General features: G+C 36.2%; 1 protein-coding gene across 1 annotated transcript in view; it reads right to left on the reverse strand.

Moving 5' to 3' along the window:
• Positions 1 to 22,920, reverse strand: part of LOC114650341 (interleukin-1 receptor accessory protein-like 1) — a 1,087,089-nt gene that overhangs the window by 264,821 nt on the left and 799,348 nt on the right. The window contains exon 6 of the mRNA XM_051926626.1: positions 802 to 934. Within this exon, the coding sequence (XP_051782586.1) occupies positions 802 to 934 (133 nt within the window). The remainder of the gene's footprint in view (positions 1 to 801; positions 935 to 22,920) is intronic.

The raw sequence follows: 22,920 nt of genomic DNA on the forward strand, positions 1-22,920 counted from the left end.
GTAATTACCTTTACCTCACTACTAGTATGTAGACTTACCTTACTGGAAGAAACCCACCCCACCTCTTATAAATCAGTGGGCAACTGATGTTCTAAGCTATTTGAAATAGGAAAAAATCAAATTCTTACTCAGAGGATCTGTTCAAAATTTTTTTTTGAAATATGGCAGGATTTAATCAATAACATTTTAGAATAATTCTATATCTGGGAAAATGATACTCTTCATCCTTGCTGCTTTTAAAGGTTTGCTTTGTTACTTGTAGTTGGCTCTCCTGACTTTCTTTTCAGTGGTGGTTAGGCCCTTAATAACTAAGCTTTCCTTAGCTGCAGTTTCTTTGCCCAAAGACACTTTCATGTTCCTAATTAGTCCAAATAGTAAAATTAATGAAATAATGTAATTAGGGATAATTTCTGAAAAGGCATCACCTCATAAAAAAAAAACTGAAATATCTTTTAAATGTTTAAGCTTAATAAAAAATAGGAGGTTTTCTTATATTACACATTACATTCATGTGAAAAGCCAGTAACATACTCATGCAAAAAATAAACCAAATAGTAATAAAAAATGACCACATTGTGACTTTGTTTTTCTTAATAAAATATCTATGTTTAATTTCTGAATATATTTTATTGAGATGCATACACACACTACGTATCTGCAGTGTCTTTGTATAAAGACTATGTATGTGTGTGTGTGTATATTATATATATTATATAAAGAATATATGTGTGTGTGTGTGAGTGTGTGTGTGTGTGTATATATATATATATATATATATATATATATATATATATTATTTACCTTATTTCACTTTCCTGAACTCGACTTTCATCCAGATCTTCAATAAACTTCTCTCCTTTCATCCAGTAAATGACAGGCACTACATCTCCACTGTAGCCAAAAAAGGCTCTACATGTCAGATTGGCCGGACCACCTGCAAAAGAAAATGAAACAGAAAATTTAGTTTGTTTTTCCCATTGTGGAAACTGAAAATGTTGATAGTCATAGGTGTACTAAAGGAGGAAGCCTAAACCTCTCCTGCAAGCAAGGAGAATAAATCATTTCTGCCTGGCCATTGTCAAATTGAATTCCATGGGATTTGAAGCTATGAAATGATTTCAATATAACACATTCAATTTTTTTCTTTACAAGACTCAGTGCATCTAAAAGACTATTTTTGAATCCTGTTCTGTTCCATTAGCCTTCACAGCCAATGGCTAAACTTAGAGCATACTGGTTTTTTTTTATTATTATTTTTTTTAACTTAGTTTGTTAAAATAAGCAGGCTGGGTATATGTTTGTCAGTAACACCGGTAATGACACTATTTCTCAGATGTTCATCTCCTTAAAATATATTTAGATGCTCAAAAATCTTACTTTGCTGTAAACTTTTTGTATTCTGCTTCTCAAGGAAGAGTTAAAATATCCCACTTCAGCTGCTATCAGAAACTTCTAGATAAGTATGCTGTGTTGTTTTGGGTGATTGCCTAATACTAGTTTATTAAAGTAAAATTATATTTTAAAAATCTGGCAGTAAGAGATATATGCAACAAACAGCATAAAGCAAACATTGCAAACAGTGACATTTGTAATCCAGTGATTATGATTTTCCTCATTCTATTGTAATACTGTGAGAAATGGGCAATAGTAAACAGGCATATTTTTTCAGCCAGTCAGTTTCTCACAATTAAGGCTATAGAGAGCTTCTGCAAACATTACTTTCATCATGTTATAGAGGGGTTGTAAGTCATTGTTTACCAACATGAAAATACAAAATGTGTATGGGATATTCAGTTGGAAGAGTATAAATATACAGCATGTTCATTAATATCATGAAACAAAAGGTGAGACAAACATTAAAAACACTATGAAGAATATCACTTTTTTTAAATTTACTTCTGAGTCATGACTTTGACTGCTGAATTATCTGATTTATTAACGTTTAATTAGGCGATACTCATTTTCTTATAAAATGACATTCTACGTTATAAGACAAAAAATAACATTTTTAAAAACATAATTGATTTACTAAATAAGTAAGCATAAGGTTATTGATTACATCATGTATATATATTCGGTCTTCTGGTAATAAACTACAAATAAAAATGACACTCAAAAGCAGAAAATAAAGTAAAAAAAACATTCAGAATATAAAAATCTATCCAGAAATAACTGTATAATAGAAGCAAGATCTTTTTCTAACACTATACCTCTACCCTTAAAAATTTAAATTGCAGTGAACGATAAACTTTTTCAAACTGCATAGCAGATGACTGTCTCAGGTATGTCAAAAGAAAAACCAGGATCCCAAATAGTACAAACAGGCCCTTGGAACATGTTAGCAACATGGTGACTAGTGGTGTGCCATTCATACATTATTGTCTGACTAGACCAAACAAGAAGAATTTAATATTTAATGTTAATTAAGTAATAATTGGTACCACAAATACCAATTACTGGTACCACAAATACCTACCTGAGTTTCCCATTATGTGGTGAAGTGTATTTTTAATATTGGTTAACAGATATAATATCAAGGAAAAATTTAAAATTGAACTTAGACGCAGAAACTAAACAAAGACACCATGTACAACATTTTTGTGGTGGTTACATGTAATTTCAGTTTAGGCAGTCAGAAATTCCTATCAGTTTTACTGAAGACACTATTTTCTGTGCCTTAATCCCACAAAATGTTGTTTTCACAGCATGGTGACAAAAAAATGTATTTTTGTTTCCTATCATAGTAAAGCGTTTCTTGTCTCATTTTATTCTTGACTCTTTGTAGGTATGTTTATAGTCAATAGTAAGCAAAGCCACAGCCTCCATGTTAAGCCTTGACTTATATTATCTGGGCAATACAAAAAATACATTTCTGTTGTTGTTAGTTTTTTCAATGAAAGAACACTTTCAGAAGATAATGCTGCTGGGAAATACCTCTTTTTTTCCATGATGGTTGAAATACGTGAAAATATGTTTGTATGAAAACAGAAAGTTGTGAGTTTTATTAATTTAAAAAATGCACAAAAACATCATATTTTTGTTAAGAAAGAGTATATGCCTACAAGCAGATAGACTTCCTGCACTACGCTGGCATTAGGCAGTTATTGCTATAGTTGTGGCAAGATCTATATATTGCACTTAGCAAAACTCCAATTCAAGAACAATTGGTATGTACTTAGAACAAGGTTTGTTGCTTGGGGCCTGCAATTGTCACAGGTTTTTGTTCCAATCCAAATTTTTTAAAAGGCAGTTAGCGTTCATAGTTTATTGATTGCACTGTCAATGCATGCACATATATTGTTTTTGTGAATTTGCAATATATTAGAATAATATTAGCAGTAGCCATTGCCTTTCAAGTTTTTTGCCTTGAAAGTGCAATGGGATTTTCCTGGTTTATCAAGTTATATTATATGGGATTTTAACCATAAAACTAGAATTCATCTTAATCCTATGATGAACTTCCAGGCTCTGAATTCTTTGCAATATCAGAAGATTAGATGATGAACATTGGCTAGTAGTGGAAAGCAGTTATTACTACACGCTGCGAGAAATTCCTCATTTCTATAGTTTTACCAGGCAAACTAAATTTGATTGTAAACTATCTATTTAAATGCATTTACACTTGATTATAAGGTAAGGCAAAATGTTTTTTGTATACAATCTAAAGAAAATTAAGACAGAATGAAATGCTGTTTTTGGAGGATGCAATGTAAGTCATGTTTCGCATTTACTTAGTTATTTCAAGTAGTACAATTTTTTTGCTCCATTTAGTTATTAGTCTGACATAAATAAAGCAAACAAAATGCCAGAACAGCATTAAATGGCTAATCCATTTAATGATGGTGATGAAAAGAAAAAAAAAAGAAGTGAACTTGGGAACATTATATTTTATTGCTGCTGTGCTGGTTCAATAATGATGATGACTTCCTAAATATGTGTAGATTTATAGGTAAGGGAAGAGATGGGTCTAGTGGCTGGGCTGGTGATTGCTTGGTTTCTTGAGAGACCAATAGAGGGCAGGGCTGGATGACAGGTAAGTTTGTACATAACTTTCAAATATTTCACCTGTGCAACCTTCAAAACTGGAACCCCATAAGGAACAAATCAACAGCATACATGTGTAAGTGGCACTGTTAATCACCACAACACCGTATATATGTATATACCTCATTATTTATTCTCAACGAATAAATCATTTTGAGTTCTATGGCAAGTTAAAATACTATTCAGTTATATATAACATGTGTGTTATTTAAACACATCTTTACACATTTTAAAATATGTCTAAGTCATTTGATGTTTTAAAAGTAGTTTAAAATAAGTAAAGTGCTAACAAACAGCTTTAATACATTTCAGGAATATCTTGAAGTAATTTGTGGAAGCTTTTGAAATTTTGCACACATTTAAATAATTAAGAAATATCTAAAATTAGTTACTTAATTTTGGTACCGATGTCATGTTGAATTACTTTGAACTTCATAAAATGTTGTAAATAGCAGAAGCAGCAAAGTAAAGGTAAGAAGTGTGTATGCTGTACTGTAACTAAAATGTTACTGAACAGCAAGTACTTTGATTAACATGGGCCTTAAACTGAAAGAAAGTTTTTTTTTTTTTGTTTGTTTTTTTAACTTGATAACAATATTTACACATTGAAGTGTAAACATATGAAACAAACTGCCTAGGATATTGGTTTAAACAGCACGCTGGGAAGCTTTAACACTATGTCAAGTATTTAACAGTTTGTTTTATACAGCATATAATTACACTGGGAGTGTGAAAGTTATATAGTTGCTCATTAAAGACTGTTCCTAGTTAAAATATACAGTTTATAAATATACATATATATCGGTATATGCATTATACAATCTCTGCATGTTTCAAAGTTTGGACTATGAAAATAAGTTAGAAAACCAATGACATTCCAGGAGGGAAACATGGTCCATTAAATGCCTGTATTGCAAATTTGAAATAATGTATTTATCATTCTTTGCGGTATGCTACTACTGACAGTCTGATAGCTGCACACATTTATGTAATATACAGAAATACTCTGATGCAATGCAATTAGGATGATGTGATCAATTCTGAGTTTATTAAACACAGAGTTCTGCTGCTGGCAGCAGTAATGTTAAACTGAAGTGCCAGAGGGCAAAATAGCTTCTGGCACTTAAATCAGGGATAGTGAGACATTTAAAAAATGAATAAACATGTCATATGTGCATAAGAAAATGAGTCAAAATATTTTAATGTGAAAAAGAAAATAAAAACTCGCTGAGCTGACATGTTCGGTCTATACCTCAAAAAGGCTAAAATTGTACACCACTGTACTAGTAATCGTAGGATCAGATATATTTTGCTGTCAAGGAAGGTTTGCTGAAGTTGAAAATATATAGTACATACCTACATTCATTTCTCCCTCCTGCCTTTGATACAATCCGTAATGAAGCAGTCATGAATTAATTTCATTATTACTACCACTTCTAATGTTTAATATTATGGGAGACAAGGAGTTATTGCATTTTCCCCAAATGCAATCACCTCTCAGCATATCTTTGAGTAGGGTGCACATGGATTGGATCCCTTTTTTGATTTTCACTTTAATGGAGCAGTGTTAATCAGTCATTGGTTTATATATAACTGACTGTAGCCTACTGAAGGTTATTTTTTAAATGAAAGCTTATCCGTGTAGATAGAACCTGTGAAATGTTCTACAATAACCAAGCAAAAAAAACAAAAATAATAAACTTTAATTCACTTGCATTTTTTAAGCTGATTTTTATTTTAGCTTTCATTTCAATAAATGTACTTAAGTCTATCTGCTGACTGCCTACCATCCTGTGCTGATGGCAAAACAGAACCTGTATGCACTATGTACTGCACAGTGCAAAAAAGGGGCTGCACTGATGGATTCTTTATTTTGGGTTCAAGGGCTCCCCCTTAGTGATTTTTACTACTCTGGCATTTGATTACAGATTGGAAGGGGGAGACGGATTAATTGATGATTTTTATTCACAGAAAGTCTACTGTGTGAAACACAATCTTAAAGTTTATTCATATATAAATTGTACATACTTTTTTGTTTATTAAATGCTATGGCTGTACAAATTAATGAAAAACACCCTAATAAAGGGTGTTCATAAGAAATGTAATGATTTACTTCATGAGGAAGAAGTAAGTCATAGATAAGAACAGCAGTATCAAATACTAGAAATAATAAAATGTGTTCAATTTAAATGTTTAAAGCTATAATGTTCTTGATTGTAATAGAATTTTGTAATCTTTCTTCCTCTGTTTGAGGTCCATAGAGGACTAGATCCCTAGTAAAGAACCAAAAATCAAAACTAACTTAATATTCTTAATAACTGGCTAAAAATAGTCTAAAACAATACCCCACATGCTTATGATTGAAATGTGTCATTTTTGACCATCTAGGAGTCACTCTTAAATATCATATTTGTGATCAGCAAACTCAAAATAGCATTAAACAATACTCCAAATACTTATATTACTGATACACATTTTTTTCTCCTATTCTATTAAGGGATTAACACCTTAGGTCTAGTGATGCACAACTTCAAGTCCTTCTGATTATTTTTGTACAATACACCATAAGGGTGTAATTTCCTACACAAAATATAGTCAAATAATGGGTCTAGAGGGCCAAAAATGGGGAGGACACCCAAAAAAGCTTGATGTCTTGCATAACTAGACATCAACTTGAGTTAATTGGCAAACATATGTGGGGGTTTTCTTGTAAGTCAGGAGGTGCCAGGCAAAAAAAAAAAAACTGAAGTGATTCCAAAGCATTCCTAAGTAATTCTTATGCACACAAAACAAACTAAAATGTATTTCTTCTGAAGTACACAATACATTTTTCAACTTAAAAATTAATTAGATATTTAAAATATATTTGTGTGCATTTTGTAGGTTGATCTGTAAATTACAATTTAATGTACTGTAAGTGAACTTCTTCTCATGCCTCCCCAAGGCTTATATGTGATGTGTGTAGATGTGCTATGTTCTGCCTAGCTTCTTCTAAAAGACATTACAAACTTTTTTACATGCCAGACATGTTTAGTTATTTTAGTATTCAAAGGAAAGGTATAAGAATTGAAAGCCCCTCCAGCCACTTCTGTAATCAATGAATGGGCAAAATCATTAACATCCATTCTGACCACATGAAGTGTTGCAGCATCTTGAAACATTAGTTTACTCAGGTAAAACTTACTATTTATTGTTCAATACTGTTCAAATTCTTTACTTAATACTATACAGTTAAGTCAAATACAGCAGCAATGATCAGAATAGGAACTAATGAGTCTGAACATATATTCCAGTTTTTAAATTCCTTTACACCTAATTTTCACATATTAACTTGTACATTTTTAGACCCCTTGCCCTTAAATAAATTCTTTAGGCCTACAATATAAGGCCACCTTGAAATGAAAGTCAGCTAAAAATTTCAATAAACTAATGCGAAGGGCAGAGCCTTCAGGTTTAGGGCACCCAAACACTGTCATGATCTTTGTACCTTCACTGGAGACGTCCCAGCAATTAACAAAAACACATTATTTGATCATTTAAATGACTTGTTAAATCAATTGTGCAAACTGTTCTCCTTTCCCATTACTACAGTTAGTGTTTTCCATCTTCTTTCATTTATAGGTGTCTGTTGTGGCTGTTTTTAGTGGACATATAAACAAAATAGTTTTGAGACATTTTTGGTTCAACTGAAATTGTCAGCATTTTCCTGTGGCACGATTTATTTTCAAATGCAGCTGACTTAGGAGTTTATCAGTAGAAAGAACTTTAGACAGAACCTTATTTGTCCCCATGTAGAAATTTGACTTTTTAGAGAAGCAAAATAAATAAATACATCTACTCTATATATATATATATATATATATATATATATATATATATATATATAAAATCCTAAGCCTAAAAGTCCAACGATTTTGTGGAACGATTTTATGTGACATTTTTATGTCATTTTTTTTGTCACACTTTAAATCGGGCTTATGTTAAAACCTACATACTGTATACAGTATATGTTTGGTATCATTCTTTTCAGAATTTATCGAACTTTAATGTGACGTTGTTAGATTTTCAGATTCTTATTACGTTTTTAAATTATAAACTAAAAAATATCAAAAACTCACGTCCTGCAAGACGAGACTTAACCAAGACTGACAAGAGATTTAACCATGCCCGGGGCCAGAAATAAAAGACAAAGAGTAGGACAGCTGCTGTACAGGCTTTTAAATGTTTGAAGCACCATGCGACATGCAGATCATGCGGCACGGCAGCAGCAGCAAGCCAACAGCTGATCAAGCAAAGAGGAGGTAAAAAAAAAAAAAAAAATGTAGTTGTTTCCCATTGTATCACCATTTATGAGGGTTTTTCGGAGGGGTGCGTTCAGCCCCCCTCTTCACAACACGAGTGGCTGAGTGGCTGCAGCTGGGGGTTGGGCACCTGGGGCTACCCCCCAGTATATAAATAATGTGACTGTATTACGAAATCCCTTCTGATAAAATATACCAGAATTACTAAAAAGATAGAAAACTTCTGACTTGGCAGTTACCAGTTGCAATATGTCATTATGCAGGTGTATAGCTGTTGGTATAAAGAAGACCTAGCATTGTTTTTTGACACACTTCTGCTGAATAATTTGTTGGCTGAAAGTAGAGGATGTGCAGCATTGCTCATAATGGCACTCAGTGTCGTTTTTAGTGTCAATTTCCCTACTCTCTCTACTGGGTTGAGAGTGCCTACCGTAACCGAGCCTGACTTTTTAATTAACTTGTTAATTCTGTGAACTTCCCTTGAAGTAATATTACCAGCCTAGCACATCACAGCATAAAAAACTGCATTGGCCATCACACAGTCGTAGAACATGTAAAGGATGTCACTGCCCATATTAAAGGAGTGAAGATTCCTAAGAAAAAAAAATACTCTTTGTTGTCTTTCTTATGTAGCTCCTCTGAGTTATGAGACCAGTCCAGCCTGTCAGTGATGTGGACCACCAAGTACTTGTACCAGTACACCACATCCACTGTATAAATAGTGATTGACATAGATGCTCTTTGGTGAGGTGAAAACCAACAAGAAGTACAAGCTTTATTGATGTTATACTTTCGACACTAAGAAATAAAGTTCTCGACCTGACTTCTGTATTTTTCTCATACCCCTTATCAATACACCCCATAAATGTGATACTTTCTGCAAGTGACATGAACTGGTGATACATTTATAGTCTGAAATGTACAGAGAAAAAAAAAAAAGAGACAGGCCAGGCATACTTGAAATTATTGTACACTACAGGTCTTTTAATGTAAGTGTGCATAATAGAATTTAATTTAGAATTAGTAGGCTGCCGTTTTTTTCCAGACATCTTATGAGTATTTAAAAACTCAATATACACTGAGAAGTAACTTTTTAGGCAACAACCTTTACTGAAAACTCGAGAGTTTTACAAGTACCAACGGATTAATGGTATGTGCAATTAAAGTAGAATATGGGCAAGACTTATTTAATTGATCTCGAAAGTGTAGTTGGCCCAAGTCAGCACAAGAGTATGACGAATTGCAACTCTGTTAGGAGTTTTAACAATGTTAGTCCTGAAAATGTGCCACCACACTAAAAATGATCCTGGTAAATTATTTCTCACTGTTTACTAGTCAGTAGTCTTATTTAAAATTAGAATTGATTTGACTTTTAACAGACAGTAGCTATTAGAAATCGGATAAATGGATTTTATATGGGTTTTAAGTTTCCTGATGAACTTCAAATGTGCTGCAATCTAGGATGGAGTCACGAAGACGACCCAAAGACTGCCTTATATCTACAACACCTAAAACAGTAAGAGACAATGAGAGAATAAAAGTGGGGTGTATTAAATACTCCATTAATCAGCTACTTGCACTGTGACCATGAGCATCTAAACCAGGGGTGGGCAATTATTTTTCCAAAGGGGCCACATGAGAAATTGGAACGGTTATAGAGGGCCAGAATATATATAATATACTTAATATATACTTAATACCTATAATATTATTAATTAATTTCCAATATATATAATATCCCACTATAAGAAACAGTAAATGAAACATTACAATGAGAAAATGTGGAAGATAGAATTATATATATATATATATATATATATATACAGTGGTGTGAAAAACTATTTGCCCCCTTCCTGATTTCTTATTCTTTTGCATGTTTGTCACACAAAATGTTTCTGATCATCAAACACATTTAACCATTAGTCAAATATAACACAAGTAAACACAAAATGCAGTTTGGAAATGGTGGTTTTTATTATTTAGGGAGGAAAAAAAATCCAAACCTACATGGCCCTGTGTGAAAAAGTAATTGCCCCCTGAACCTAATAACTGGTTGGGCCACCCTTAGCAGCAATAACTGCAATCAAGCATTTGCGATAACTTGCAATGAGTCTTTTACAGCGCTCTGGAGGAATTTTGGCCCACTCATCTTTGCAAAATTGTTGTAATTCAGCTTTATTTGAGGGTTTTCTAGCATGAACCGCCTTTTTAAGGTCATGCCATAGCATCTCAATTGGATTCAGGTCAGGACTTTGACTAGGCCACTCCAAAGTCTTCATTTTGTTTTTCTTCAGCCATTCAGAGGTGGATTTGCTGGTGTGTTTTGGGTCATTATCCTGTTGCAGCACCCAAGATCGCTTCAGCTTGAGTTGACGAACAGATGGCCGGACATTCTCCTTCAGGATTTTTTTGGTAGACAGTAGAATTCATGGTTCCATCTATCACAGCAAGCCTTCCAGGTCCTGAAGCAGCAAAACAACCCCAGACCATCACACTACCACCACCATATTTTACTGTTGGTATGATGTTCTTTTTCTGAAATGCTGTGTTCCTTTTACGCCAGATGTAACGGGACATTTGCCTTCCAAAAAGTTCAACTTTTGACTCATCAGTCCACAAGGTATTTTCCCAAAAGTCTTGGCAATCATTGAGATGTTTCTTAGCAAAATTGAGACGAGCCCTAATGTTCTTTTTGCTTAACAGTGGTTTGCGTCTTGGAAATCTGCCATGCAGGCCGTTTTTGCCCAGTCTCTTTCTTATGGTGGAGTCGTGAACACTGACCTTAATTGAGGCAAGTGAGGCCTGCAGTTCTTTAGATGTTGTCCTGGGGTCTTTTGTGACCTCTCGGATGAGTCGTCTCTGCGCTCTTGGGGTAATTTTGGTCGGCCGGCCACTCCTGGGAAGGTTCACCACTGTTCCATGTTTTTGCCATTTGTGGATAATGGCTCTCACTGTGGTTCGCTGGAGTCTCAAAGCTTTAGAAATGGATTTATAACCTTTACCAGACTGATAGATCTCAATTACTTCTGTTTTCATTTGTTCCTGAATTTCTTTGGATCTTGGCATGATGTCTAGCTTTTGAGGTGCTTTTGGTCTACTTCTCTGTGTCAGGCAGCTCCTATTTAAGTGATTTCTTGATTGAAACAGGTGTGGCAGTAATCAGGCCTGGGGGTGGCTACGGAAATTGAACTCAGGTGTGATACACCACAGTTAGGTTATTTTTTAACAAGGGGGGCAATTACTTTTTCACACAGGGCCATGTAGGTTTGGATTTTTTTTCTCCCTAAATAATAAACACCATCATTTAAAAACTGCATTTTGTGTTTACTTGTGTTATATTTGACTAATGGTTAAATGTGTTTGATGATCAGAAACATTTTGTGTGACAAACATGCAAAAGAATAAGAAATCAGGAAGGGGGCAAATAGTTTTTCACGCCACTGTATATATATATATATATATATATATATATATATATATATATATATATAATTCTATTTAATGAACAATCACAAAAACAGTTTAGAAAATTTTAACTTTTGCAGTGTTTAAAAAAACTAGCATCATAACTTAACGTAAAAGAGCAGCATCAACTTACATTGATAAGGCATAGTAAACCAAACATGTCAAACAGTCAATAAAACAAGTGTGGAGCTCAGAATTATTGCACTATTTAAAGAACATTTATAAAAACAATTTAGAAAATGTGCATTTTTAGCAGCATTTAAAAAATAGTTTTCAAAGACAAACATCACATTAATGTACCTCAGTTCTTTTGGTGTTCAGTGAGAGAAATCTAGCCTGTTTTGGGCTTGAACAAGTGCACTGAAGTCAGGTTGAATAGCTGAGGTGGATATGCGAAGGACAACACACAAGTGATCATCACTGAGAGAGGATCTATGTCTGGATTTGTTAAACTTCATCACTGAGAATGTTTGTTCACAGATGTAGGTAGATCCAAAGAGAACCAACATCCTCTGAGCATGCCTCCTCAAGTGTGGGAAGAGTTCCTCTTTGAGAGAAGAATAAAACTCTACCAGTGATACTGACTTAAAATGCTCTGCCAGTAGATTATCAGACTGCAGATCAATGAGCTCAAGCTGGACATCACTGGGTGCATTATCCACACTATACGTAAAGGGAGAAGAAATCATGTGCATTTCACTCTCAACTGTTTTGAAGTTTTCAGATCTTCTTGAAAACTCACCATGCAGTGCCCCTAACATGGATGAATACTTGTGGAGGTGATCAGCTGATAGTGCAACTTCTTTCAGTGTTGGCATGTGAGTGAGAATATTGCCCTCTAATTGACTTGAAAGAAACTTCACCTTTTTCATGAAAGCTGTCACCAAGCTGTACATTTCGTGTGCAAAGAGGCTGTTGCCTTGCAGCTTGGTATTTAATTCATTCATTAGTACAGTCACATCAACAGCAAAGGACAGATCTGCAATCCAGTGTGTATAGGAGAGCTCCGGAATGTTCTTGTCTTTCTTTTCACAAAACTCCATATCTACATATATATATATATATATATATATATATATATACATATCTACATATATATATATATATACATATGGTTGAAATAGTTTACTGTCAAATAAATGGAAAGAGTACGCGACACGTTTCGCCCTACAATCAGATTGTGACACAGACTACGAATGCCGTGAATATATATATATATATATATATATATATATATATATATATATATATATATATATATATATATATACACACATACATATCTACATACATATATATATATATATAGCCAAATCCGCGCGCTTCGCAGCGGCGAAGTACTGCTTTTAAATTTTTATTAAGAAGAAAAGAAAACCTTTTTAAATTGAGGGAAAATATACCAATAACAATTTGTTGAGGATCTGTTTTTTTGTGAAGCTGCCTTTACACAGCCTCTCCGCTGTTTTATAAACGAACGCCATATAAGGCCGTCCTTCCTCCTTGCTTAGCGGTTCTGTATTGTTTTATTGTTCGTTTATTACGATTGTTATAGTTATTGTGTAGCTATTTGAGACTCACTTTTTTGTTCAGGTACCCATTTCCTTTATGTAATCCGTGGATTCTCCACTATTTTTTGTTCGTTTATTACGATTATAGTTATTTATTGATTCCCTTCTTTAGCTGACTGCCTGCTCATATAAGGTGCTCTGCTGTTTTTTTGTGAAGCAGCCTTTACACAGGTTCTCCGCTGTTTTACAAACGAACGCCATAAAAGGTCATCCTTTTTCCTTGCTTCGCCAAGGAAGCAGAATTTTTATTTAATCCACGGGTTCTCCGTTGTTTTATTGTTCGTTTATTACGATTGTTATAGTTCTCTTTGTATACCACATTGTCAGTTCAGCACTCCGGTTGTAATATGAGCAAGCCGTGCAAGCTTACTGTTGAGAATGCAACGTATAGTTGTACAGGAGAAAAGCAATCTTGCCTTAAATCAGTGGCAACCTTTTGTAGGTCTATGAACTTAATTTAAACTTTAGGTGTACACGGTGCTTTGTTTCCGAAGTACCTGCACTCATGAAAATGTCTGTATGCGTCAGTCGCTTCATATTCTTTTCCTACATTATCAATTGTGTAATGTGTTTTTTGAACAGGTTTGATTCATTGAAGTGATCACGCGTGCTGCGTTCAGTCAGTTCACGTGAGCCGCTCTCTTGTGTGATGTTGCGATGTCCAAGGCTTTATTTAATGTTAGCTAAGACCCGGCACTTAAAAGTTTCTCGCTACAGCAATTTTAACTCCGTTACAAAGTGATCCAAAGTCTTGTTTATACCTTGTGTCTTCTCATTAAACTTGTATGTCGCGAATATGGTATTGAAAACGGCAGCGGGAGCGTTTCTATAAACTTAATTTAAACTTACGGTTTACACCGTGCTTTGTTTCTGCAGTAGCTGCACTTATGAATATGCTTGTATGCGTCACTCGCTCGCTTCTTATTGTTTCTCTGCCTTCTCAATTGTGTAATGAATGTTTTCTTCAGCGCTCTTTGGGGCTCTTCCTTGTTGTCTACGTACTGCATTCACAGTCACTTCACGTGATTATGTGGGAGGCGTGGTGACGCGATACGCAACTCCGCCTCCCACGGCCATCGAGGTGCAGTCTATTACAGTATATGGACAAAAAAGAGGTTCCAGTTATGACCGTTACGCGTAGAATTTCGAAATAAAACCTGCCTAACTTTTGTAAGTAAGCTGTAAGGAATGAGCCTGCCAAATTTCAGCCTTCCACCTACACGGGAAGTTGGACAATTAGTGATGAGTGAGTGAGTGAGTCAGTGAGGGCTTTGCCTTTTATTAGTATAGATTTAGAAGTCCACGCCTTGTTAAAAACTCTACATTCTGCGTCAGTTTTTCTTTTTTTAATGTTAGCTGACATATTTAAGGGCTAAGAGCTAATTTCTTGGAAGCTGTTCAACACATTTGAACAAGTGCACTGATAATTAAGAAAAGCAATAGTGGCCTTCAAAATAAAAGCCATGTAATTGTATTTTGTGCACGTATCACAAAGTAATAGATGTCGCTACACTTTACTACAAACTCACGCGGGCCAGTCAAAGGTAGTCAGCGGGCCGGATTTGGCCCGCAGGCCATAAAATGCCCAGGTCTGGTCTAAACAGTTCAGTTTAACTTTACTGCAGCAACTGTTTGTCCACAAATGGCGAGGGCGGTGTGCCGGTGTAAGGTAAAAGCAAGGCGAAAAGGTTTTAGAACTGGACTACAATCTGTTGTGATGGGTAATGTCCTATTGCTGTCAAATAAGATGGATGAACTATCTGCGGTTATAAGTGGCCATGACGCATACAAATATAGGGGCAAATGGTGCTTTGCAGAGACCTAGTTAAAACCTAATATACAGTAACGGACACGATTTTAATGCTGAACAGGTTTTATCTTATTCAAGCAGATAGAAACTCAGTGTGGTGTGGAAAAAAGACATGAGGGGGACTGGTTGGAAGCATGCACCCACTACATGACGAACTGGATTGGGACCAGAGTGCAGCTGGCAATACCTCAGCACCACACTGGAACAGTGTGAGATTTTTTACGGTGGTTGGAGCGCCAATCCTGCCATCAACCCCCAAGTTTTCCCTGTAAACTGGAGGACCTGCTTGCAGGGCTGGATGCAGATTAATGTCATACCCAGGATGCAGGTTAAGGGCATTGCTCAAGAGCCCAATAGAGTAGAGTCACTTGTGGCGCAGATCCCTAGCCTCAGAACCACCACTCCGCCCATAGGGGGACTGGTCTATGCAAATGAGGAATAGTGTGAAAGGGACCATATTACAGTTAATACTACAGTTTATAACTCAGACATTGACACTGTGGTGTTCGGAATTCATCCACATTATTTGCCCAGGGAGATAACTTACATGATCCTTATTAAATGTTTATAATATCCACAAATGGGGAACTAGCAATGGAAATGATTAATACTGTCACCAGGACTTAAATGATGACTCACTCTGACTCTGCAGTTATAATATGTGGTAACTTCAGCCATGTGACTTTGGAACAAACAATGACAAATTTTATCAGTTTGTGACCAGGCCCACTCGAGGAAATAACAAGCAGGACCTGCTGTACTCAAATGTTAAAAATGCCTTTATATATAATCTACCGGCTCTGTCAAGCGAACCAGACCACAACCTGATTCATCTTATTCCCACCTATAAGCCTGTTATTAGACGTCAACCTTTTACCACCAGAACAGTAAGGAAGTGGAGCCTGAAATGATTCAGAATGACCAAATGGCATACTGTGAAATGTTTTGTAAGTCACATAACAACAATATTGAGGGTCTCTGTCACTGCATCCCAGACTATATTAAGTTTAGTGTCGACACAGTGGTACTCACAAACAAGCTCTGGATTACAAAGGAACTAAAGAGAAAAAGGAAGCATTCAAATCCGGTGACAAAAAGGCTATGAAGGACATACAGCATGTGCAAAAGAAAAAGCTGAGTGAAGGAAAGCAAAATCACTCAGAATAACATGAAGGATGTCTGGAATGGACTGGGCGTAATTATTGGACTCAAGTAATCCAGGGCTCAACTGCTAGAAGAGGATGTAAAGAAACCTAATGACCTGAACCAATTTTTTAATTGAGTTTTCCCTCTCATTGTCACCTCCTTTCAATGACCAGTCTCCCTATACCATCAACAACTCCTACCACGTCAGCTGGAATAGCCAGTCACAAGTCCACTTCTGACCATCAGTGTGGAATGTCCATACCCAAAGACCATGTAGGGAGACAACAGAAGAAGATACACGCAGGAAAAGCTGTGGAACCAGAGTGAGTCAGTCCTCAAGCTCTTATGGCCTGTGCTGACTAACGTTGTTGTGTTCTCTGTCACCTGTTCTGTCTGTCCCTAAGGCTTCAGAAACTGCCACTGTTGTGGAAAACATCCTACATTGTTCCTGTTCTAAAGAAGGTAGGCACCTCTTCACCTAATGACTACAGACTAGTAGCACTTACGTTTCACGTTATAAAGACCTTTGAGAGACTGGTCCTAAACTATAAAAGTCCTCTTGTGGCAGACCACCTGTAACCACTGCAGTTTGCTAATCAGACATAGACTGGAGTGGAGGATGCAATTATCTCTCTGCTCCACATGGCTTATTCACACCTAGAGAAAGCTGGCATCACTGTGAGAATTATGTTGTAATGTGTTTCTGATGTGGATGTGAGCAACACTGGAGCACTGCAGGGATCAGTCCTGTCTCCATTTTTCTTCACTATATACAGCTCAGACTATACATATAACATCAAGCCATGTCACTTACAGAAATTCTCTGATGACTCTGTATTTATGGGATGTATTGATAAAGGTGATGAGACAGAGTATATGAGTCAGGTGGAGAACTTTTTTCTTGGTGCAAAGAGAAATGTCTGCATCTTAACATCAACAAAACCAAGGTACTGGTTATTGACTTTCACTGCATCAAACAGCGCCTATGTCAGATCACTGTTCAAGGAGTGGATGAAGAGGTGGTCCATTCCTACAAGTAGTTGGGGGGTCCATATTAATGACAGGTTGGACTGGTCTTGGAACACAGAAGAACCACAGTATATAAGAGGGGAAGAGCAGACTCCTTTTCCATAGGAGACTGTGTTCCTTTAATATAAGAAAGTGACATCCTTCACATATTCTATAACTCTGTGATGGCCAGTGTGATTTTCAATGCTGTGGTGTGCTGGGCTGGTAACATCACTTCAAGAGAGGCCCACAGAATCAATAAGGTAATTGAAAGGGCAAGTTCAGTTATAGGATGCACTTTGGATCTTAATTTAAATCAAATCCTACAATGAAGAGAAACACACTTGCAAGTTATATATTTGAATTGCTTAGCACCATATATTTTAATGTCCTATAAAATGAAGTAAACTTAATAAATGGATAAAGTGTGATCAAAAACAGAATAGGGGGTGGATGGCAAACATAATAGATACATTTCTAGAGCTGTCCCAATTGACTGTGTATAAACATATATATGCATCAAGGTATGCCCAAGAGGCTCAGTGAAAAAAAATGAAATTCATTATTGATGCTTTCTAAATTAACTTTCAGTTACACTCTGTTTATTTTATACAAGATTATGAACAGTTTACAATAATGGGAGAATCAGAAACACACCCACCCTCATACATAACAGCATGCTAAAAGACTGCACTGCTATTACACTTTACGTTATTTACATTCTGTGGGTGCTTCCAAGAGCACAGTAAATAATCCATAATCAGGTTAGGAAGAGGCCAGGGAAAGGGAATTCTACAAAGTTCATTACTATGTAAAATACTCTAGGATTCTGGTCATACTCTTCACTAGAGAACGTGATTTAAATGAAACATGCCCAACTTCAAATATCTGAAAAGTAGAGCATCTTATAAAATAATATCTACAGTAGACTATAAATGCTTATAAAGAATCTTCTAGGATTAATGTTGGTCAGTACCTTATCATGATCACAAGAGGTCACTGATGAGCTGCATATTGTTTGAACTGAAAACTTGCTGTAACATATTGCTTTCTACATTTTTCTATTAATGGGCTATTTTGGTCAGGATTGAAATATTACCAATTCATTCCCTCATGTGTTGTACCTCTGAAGGTTTTTCTCCAATATGAAGAAGACGATGGGTAATGAGAAAATATATCATAAACATTGCATACAATCTTGAACATTGACTTAATCAAAGTGTAAGAAAGGATATGTGAAAATGTTTTAAAATAAAAGTAACACATTTGTGATTACTGTACTATATACTTCATTAATTGACAGGGCTTCAAGTATTATTTTAATGCATTGATATCTGGAGAGAAAGAAACCCTATTTAGTTATATTGTTTGCCAAGTTGAGTGATACTAGGGGGTCACTAAGATTTGTAGGATGCCCTAAACAGAGCTCAAATGCAATTTACAAAACTAGTTTAAAAGAAGGCTGAGGCAGGGATAAGCAAAGTACAAAAACTGCACAGTAATGAATGGTTAATATATTCATTAAAGGTGCTAGATTTTTGTCTGTTTGTCTTTGTCAAGTTTAATTTTATTTACAAATTGAAGATCCACGGTCTAAAACTACATTTTCTGTGTAGTCTTCCTACAAAGACAGACCTGTTTATACCATATGCATAGATTGTTCTGTACAAGTCTACTTGTTTCTTTACATACAATTGAGCTGAGCTCCTCTAAGCCTATTTTGATATTCATTGTAGGCTTCACACTGTAGGTTTATACTCAATTACCATTTTAAATACAGCCTCAAAAACAATTGATATAAAGATTCTTATCACTGTAAATTGTCATCATCATCCATTCACATATTTTGTACATGTGGCTATGCTGTATAAAAGTTTGACTACTTGGAGCCATATCCAGCAGCACTGATTGTAAGACCAAACCTGTCCATGGCAATCCTTCCTCATTCTTTCACTGAATGTAAAGTTTGAAGCTACGGTCAGAAAGAACAGCAAACATTTTATACTGATTGAAAACAATGTCACAAAAGCTGATGATGTCAGTAGTAAACACCTAAAAAATCGCTCAGACCTGAAAAGAGCTTAAAGGATATGTATAAAAAACACCTAAAAATATTTACTACGACACTGATTAATTTGGTCATTCACTGTGGTGGATCCAAGAAAGAGAAAACAGCAAACCATGGTAAGAATCCAGGTTTAACAGGGAAATACTCAGATGTTGGTTAATGACATCTATTGCCAAGACCCAATAAATTAGGTGCCTGTAAACATTTTTATCTTTGTGTCTGAGTAACTGAAGATGCCTATTTTCTTTAACTTACTTTCATATGACACTGCATGATTAAGATAAGTGAATGTAGAATATTTTGCAATGCTCTTAAAAACACACGTGAAATACAAAAAAGAAGAAGAAAAAAACTGCTAATTTGGCTATAGATAAGGAAGCAGTCACACTGAGGCATTTTAAAGATGTATTGCAATTGGTATAAATGAACCCCAGCAGCATGTCTTGAAACACTGCATTGAAATAATTTGTTGGCTGAAAGTACTCGGTATTAGTGTGTCAGCATTGTTTATAATAGCACTTAGTTTTGTCTTCGTTCTCTACTCCACTAAGATCTCCAGATGGTCAAGAGCATGTTCTATAGCTGAAACCTGCCCTTTTAATTAGATTGTCGGTTTAGTGGGCCTTTACTGAAATGCTGTTACCAGCCTAGCACACTACATTGTGGTAAAGTGAAATCCACAGCTGGTTGGCAAGTTTTAAATGAATAACAGCAACACTTGCATCTTCAGGTGGGACATGGTAGCATGGTCTGAGCAGCTTCAGCCCAAGATGCGGGAGAGGATAGTTTTGCACTTCATGCCCACATGCAGGATTGCCCATGTCCCTCATTAGCGCTGGAGCTATGATTGCTACAGCTGTGGCTGACCTTACTTTAAAAAGGGACACACAAGTCTTAGAGGGGAAAAAGGAAAACAAGGGAGAGAATGGAGTTTAAAGAAAGACATTCAGAGAGAGAAAGGTAGGAGTGAGACAGAGCCAGTGTAAGATGGGTGGTGGAAGCAGTCAGACGAGAATGGAGCCCTTGAGAGAAGCATGTGTGGCCAGAGCTTAGGAGATGACTTCGGTATTGCTCCTGTTGAGTAACTAGCGAATAGGAGTGACCATTGTGCTCAGGGTGTGTTCTCGCTGAGAAGAGTCAGCAATTGGCAACGTTGGGAGTATAAGTGTGCTCTCGTCAGGATTAGCCAGAAATTGGCAACAGTGTGAATGGAGTAGGGCTTGGCGGCTCCCTGTGGATCTCTGTGGGACAGGCAACGGGGACAAGGGCTGGAATAAATGGATGTCTATGCCTGCTGGTGGACTTCTCCTCTCTGTGAGGTCTGAAAAGGGCAAGGCGAGGAGATGTCAGTTTTAAACAGGCACCAGGGCTCTGAATTTGAAAAGACAATTTCCTGCTTGTTTTTTTGAATTTTAACCTCTACAGACACTTTTTATTGGATTATTTATTTATTATGGAAGGAACACTGTGCTTTTTGAACACTGATATGTTTTGATCTATAATAATAAAAGGCAAAGCCCTCACTGACTGACTCACTCACTGACTGACTCACTCATCACTAATTCTCCAACTTCCCGTGTAGGTGGAAGGCTGAAATTTGGCAGGCTCATTCCTTACAGCTTACTTACAAAAGTTAGGCAGGTTTCATTTCGAAATTCAAAGCGTAATGGTCATAACTGGAACATATTTTTTGTCCATACACTGTAATGGAGGAGGCGGAGTCACGTATCGCGTCATCACGCCTCCTACGTAATCACGTGAACTAAAAACAAGGAAGAGATTTACAGCACGAGTCACACGTGGGAACGAAGGTAAATGACGTTAATTTTTGACTGTCTTTTAATACTGTGTAAGCATACATATTAACACGTGCAATTAAACGTGTGCATTTACGGGGTGATTTCTCAGGCTTAAAAGCTCACCTTTTATCAAACGCGGGAACAAAGGTAACTGACGTTGTTGACTGTCTTTTAATACTGTGTAACCATACATATTCACACATGTGCAATTAAACGTGTGCATTTACGGGGTGATTTCTCAGGCTTAAAAGCTCGCCTTTTACTAAAAAGGTAAATGCAAAACTATTTTCAATCAGTTTATTGAAACGCTCCCGTTAAGGATTGCAATAACATATTCGCGAGATAAAAGAACGAAGTAGGGGGAAATGGAGGAACAGCCGCAAACAGCAAAGAGCAAAAAATTAATTAAACAATTGAGAACGGAGCGAGTTAAGCATACAAGCATGTTCATAAGGGAAACAAAGCACGGTGTAAAACGTAAGTTTTAATTAAGTTTATAGAAACGCTCCCGCTGCGGATTGCAATAACATATTCGCGAGATAAAAGTTTAATGAGAAGACACGAGGTATAAACAAACCACACGCCGTGGCGCAACGTTAGGGGCAACAGTTTCAACCATTCTATGATCTGCTTCTCGCAACTGAAAGACGGCACATGGCGGATGTTAGCCGACTTGCTGACCGCAACGTTAGGGGCTTCAACTATGGCGCTGACGCCATATCTCAGTGCCAACACTTTGCAGACTGTACTTAAAAGACACGCCCTCCTCACTGGACAGTTAAAAACACCAATCAAACTAACGATGACATCAAGTATTACCCAATCAAAAGTAGGAAAGGAGGCATCTTCATAAAATGCGTGTGGGATGATTTGCATGAGACGCTGCTTTAAAAAAAAATGATAAAAAAAAATACGGGATAAATCCCGTCCAGTATTGATTCAAAACGGGACGCGCAATTTCATTCTCAAACGCGGCACGATTCCGTATTTTAAAGGACGGGTGGCAACCCTACAGTGCCAGGTAACCACCCATACAATCACATTGTGATTCAGACTAGGAATGCAATGAATGTAATTACCCCGATCTACATACAAGGCGAAAGTCTTGCAACATTCAAAGATGATGGTTTGGGATAAGTACACCATACAACATAAAAGAGCTTATGAAGCCTTGAACCGAAAAAAGCAAGATCTCAGAGATCGTAAAAAAAAAAAATAGGAGGTAATGTCGTTTTACTCGCTGTAGATTTTAGTCAAACATTACCAGTTATTCCACGAGGGAGACCAGCAGATGAACTCAACGCACGTTTAAAATCCATGCTTCTCCCACGCTCGGTTATATGTCGCGTGTTCTCTGGTAGGTGCACCAAAAAATGTATACATTTAAGCATGTAATGGGCAAACAAAAAATGAGGTATACCTGAAGGCACTGCAGTAGTACTTAATGTAACTTTACTTCTTAAATGTTAATGTTTTACTGTTTAATAATTTATACGCTTCTTATATGTTGTTCAAATTCTTTTATCAAAATACCAGTGACAGCGCAATGCACGATAACATGGAGTGAATACACCATACGCATCCGCCCACGGCTGCCCTGCTGTGCGCAGATACCAGTTGATTCTACAATAAAATAAAATAAACATAAAAAGAGTAAAACAATCATCACCCATAAAGCGTGTGTGTGTGTATATATGTGTATATATATATG

Source organism: Erpetoichthys calabaricus, chromosome 4 (assembly GCF_900747795.2).
Source record: "Erpetoichthys calabaricus chromosome 4, fErpCal1.3, whole genome shotgun sequence".
In the NCBI taxonomy this organism is placed as follows: domain Eukaryota; kingdom Metazoa; phylum Chordata; class Cladistia; order Polypteriformes; family Polypteridae; genus Erpetoichthys; species Erpetoichthys calabaricus.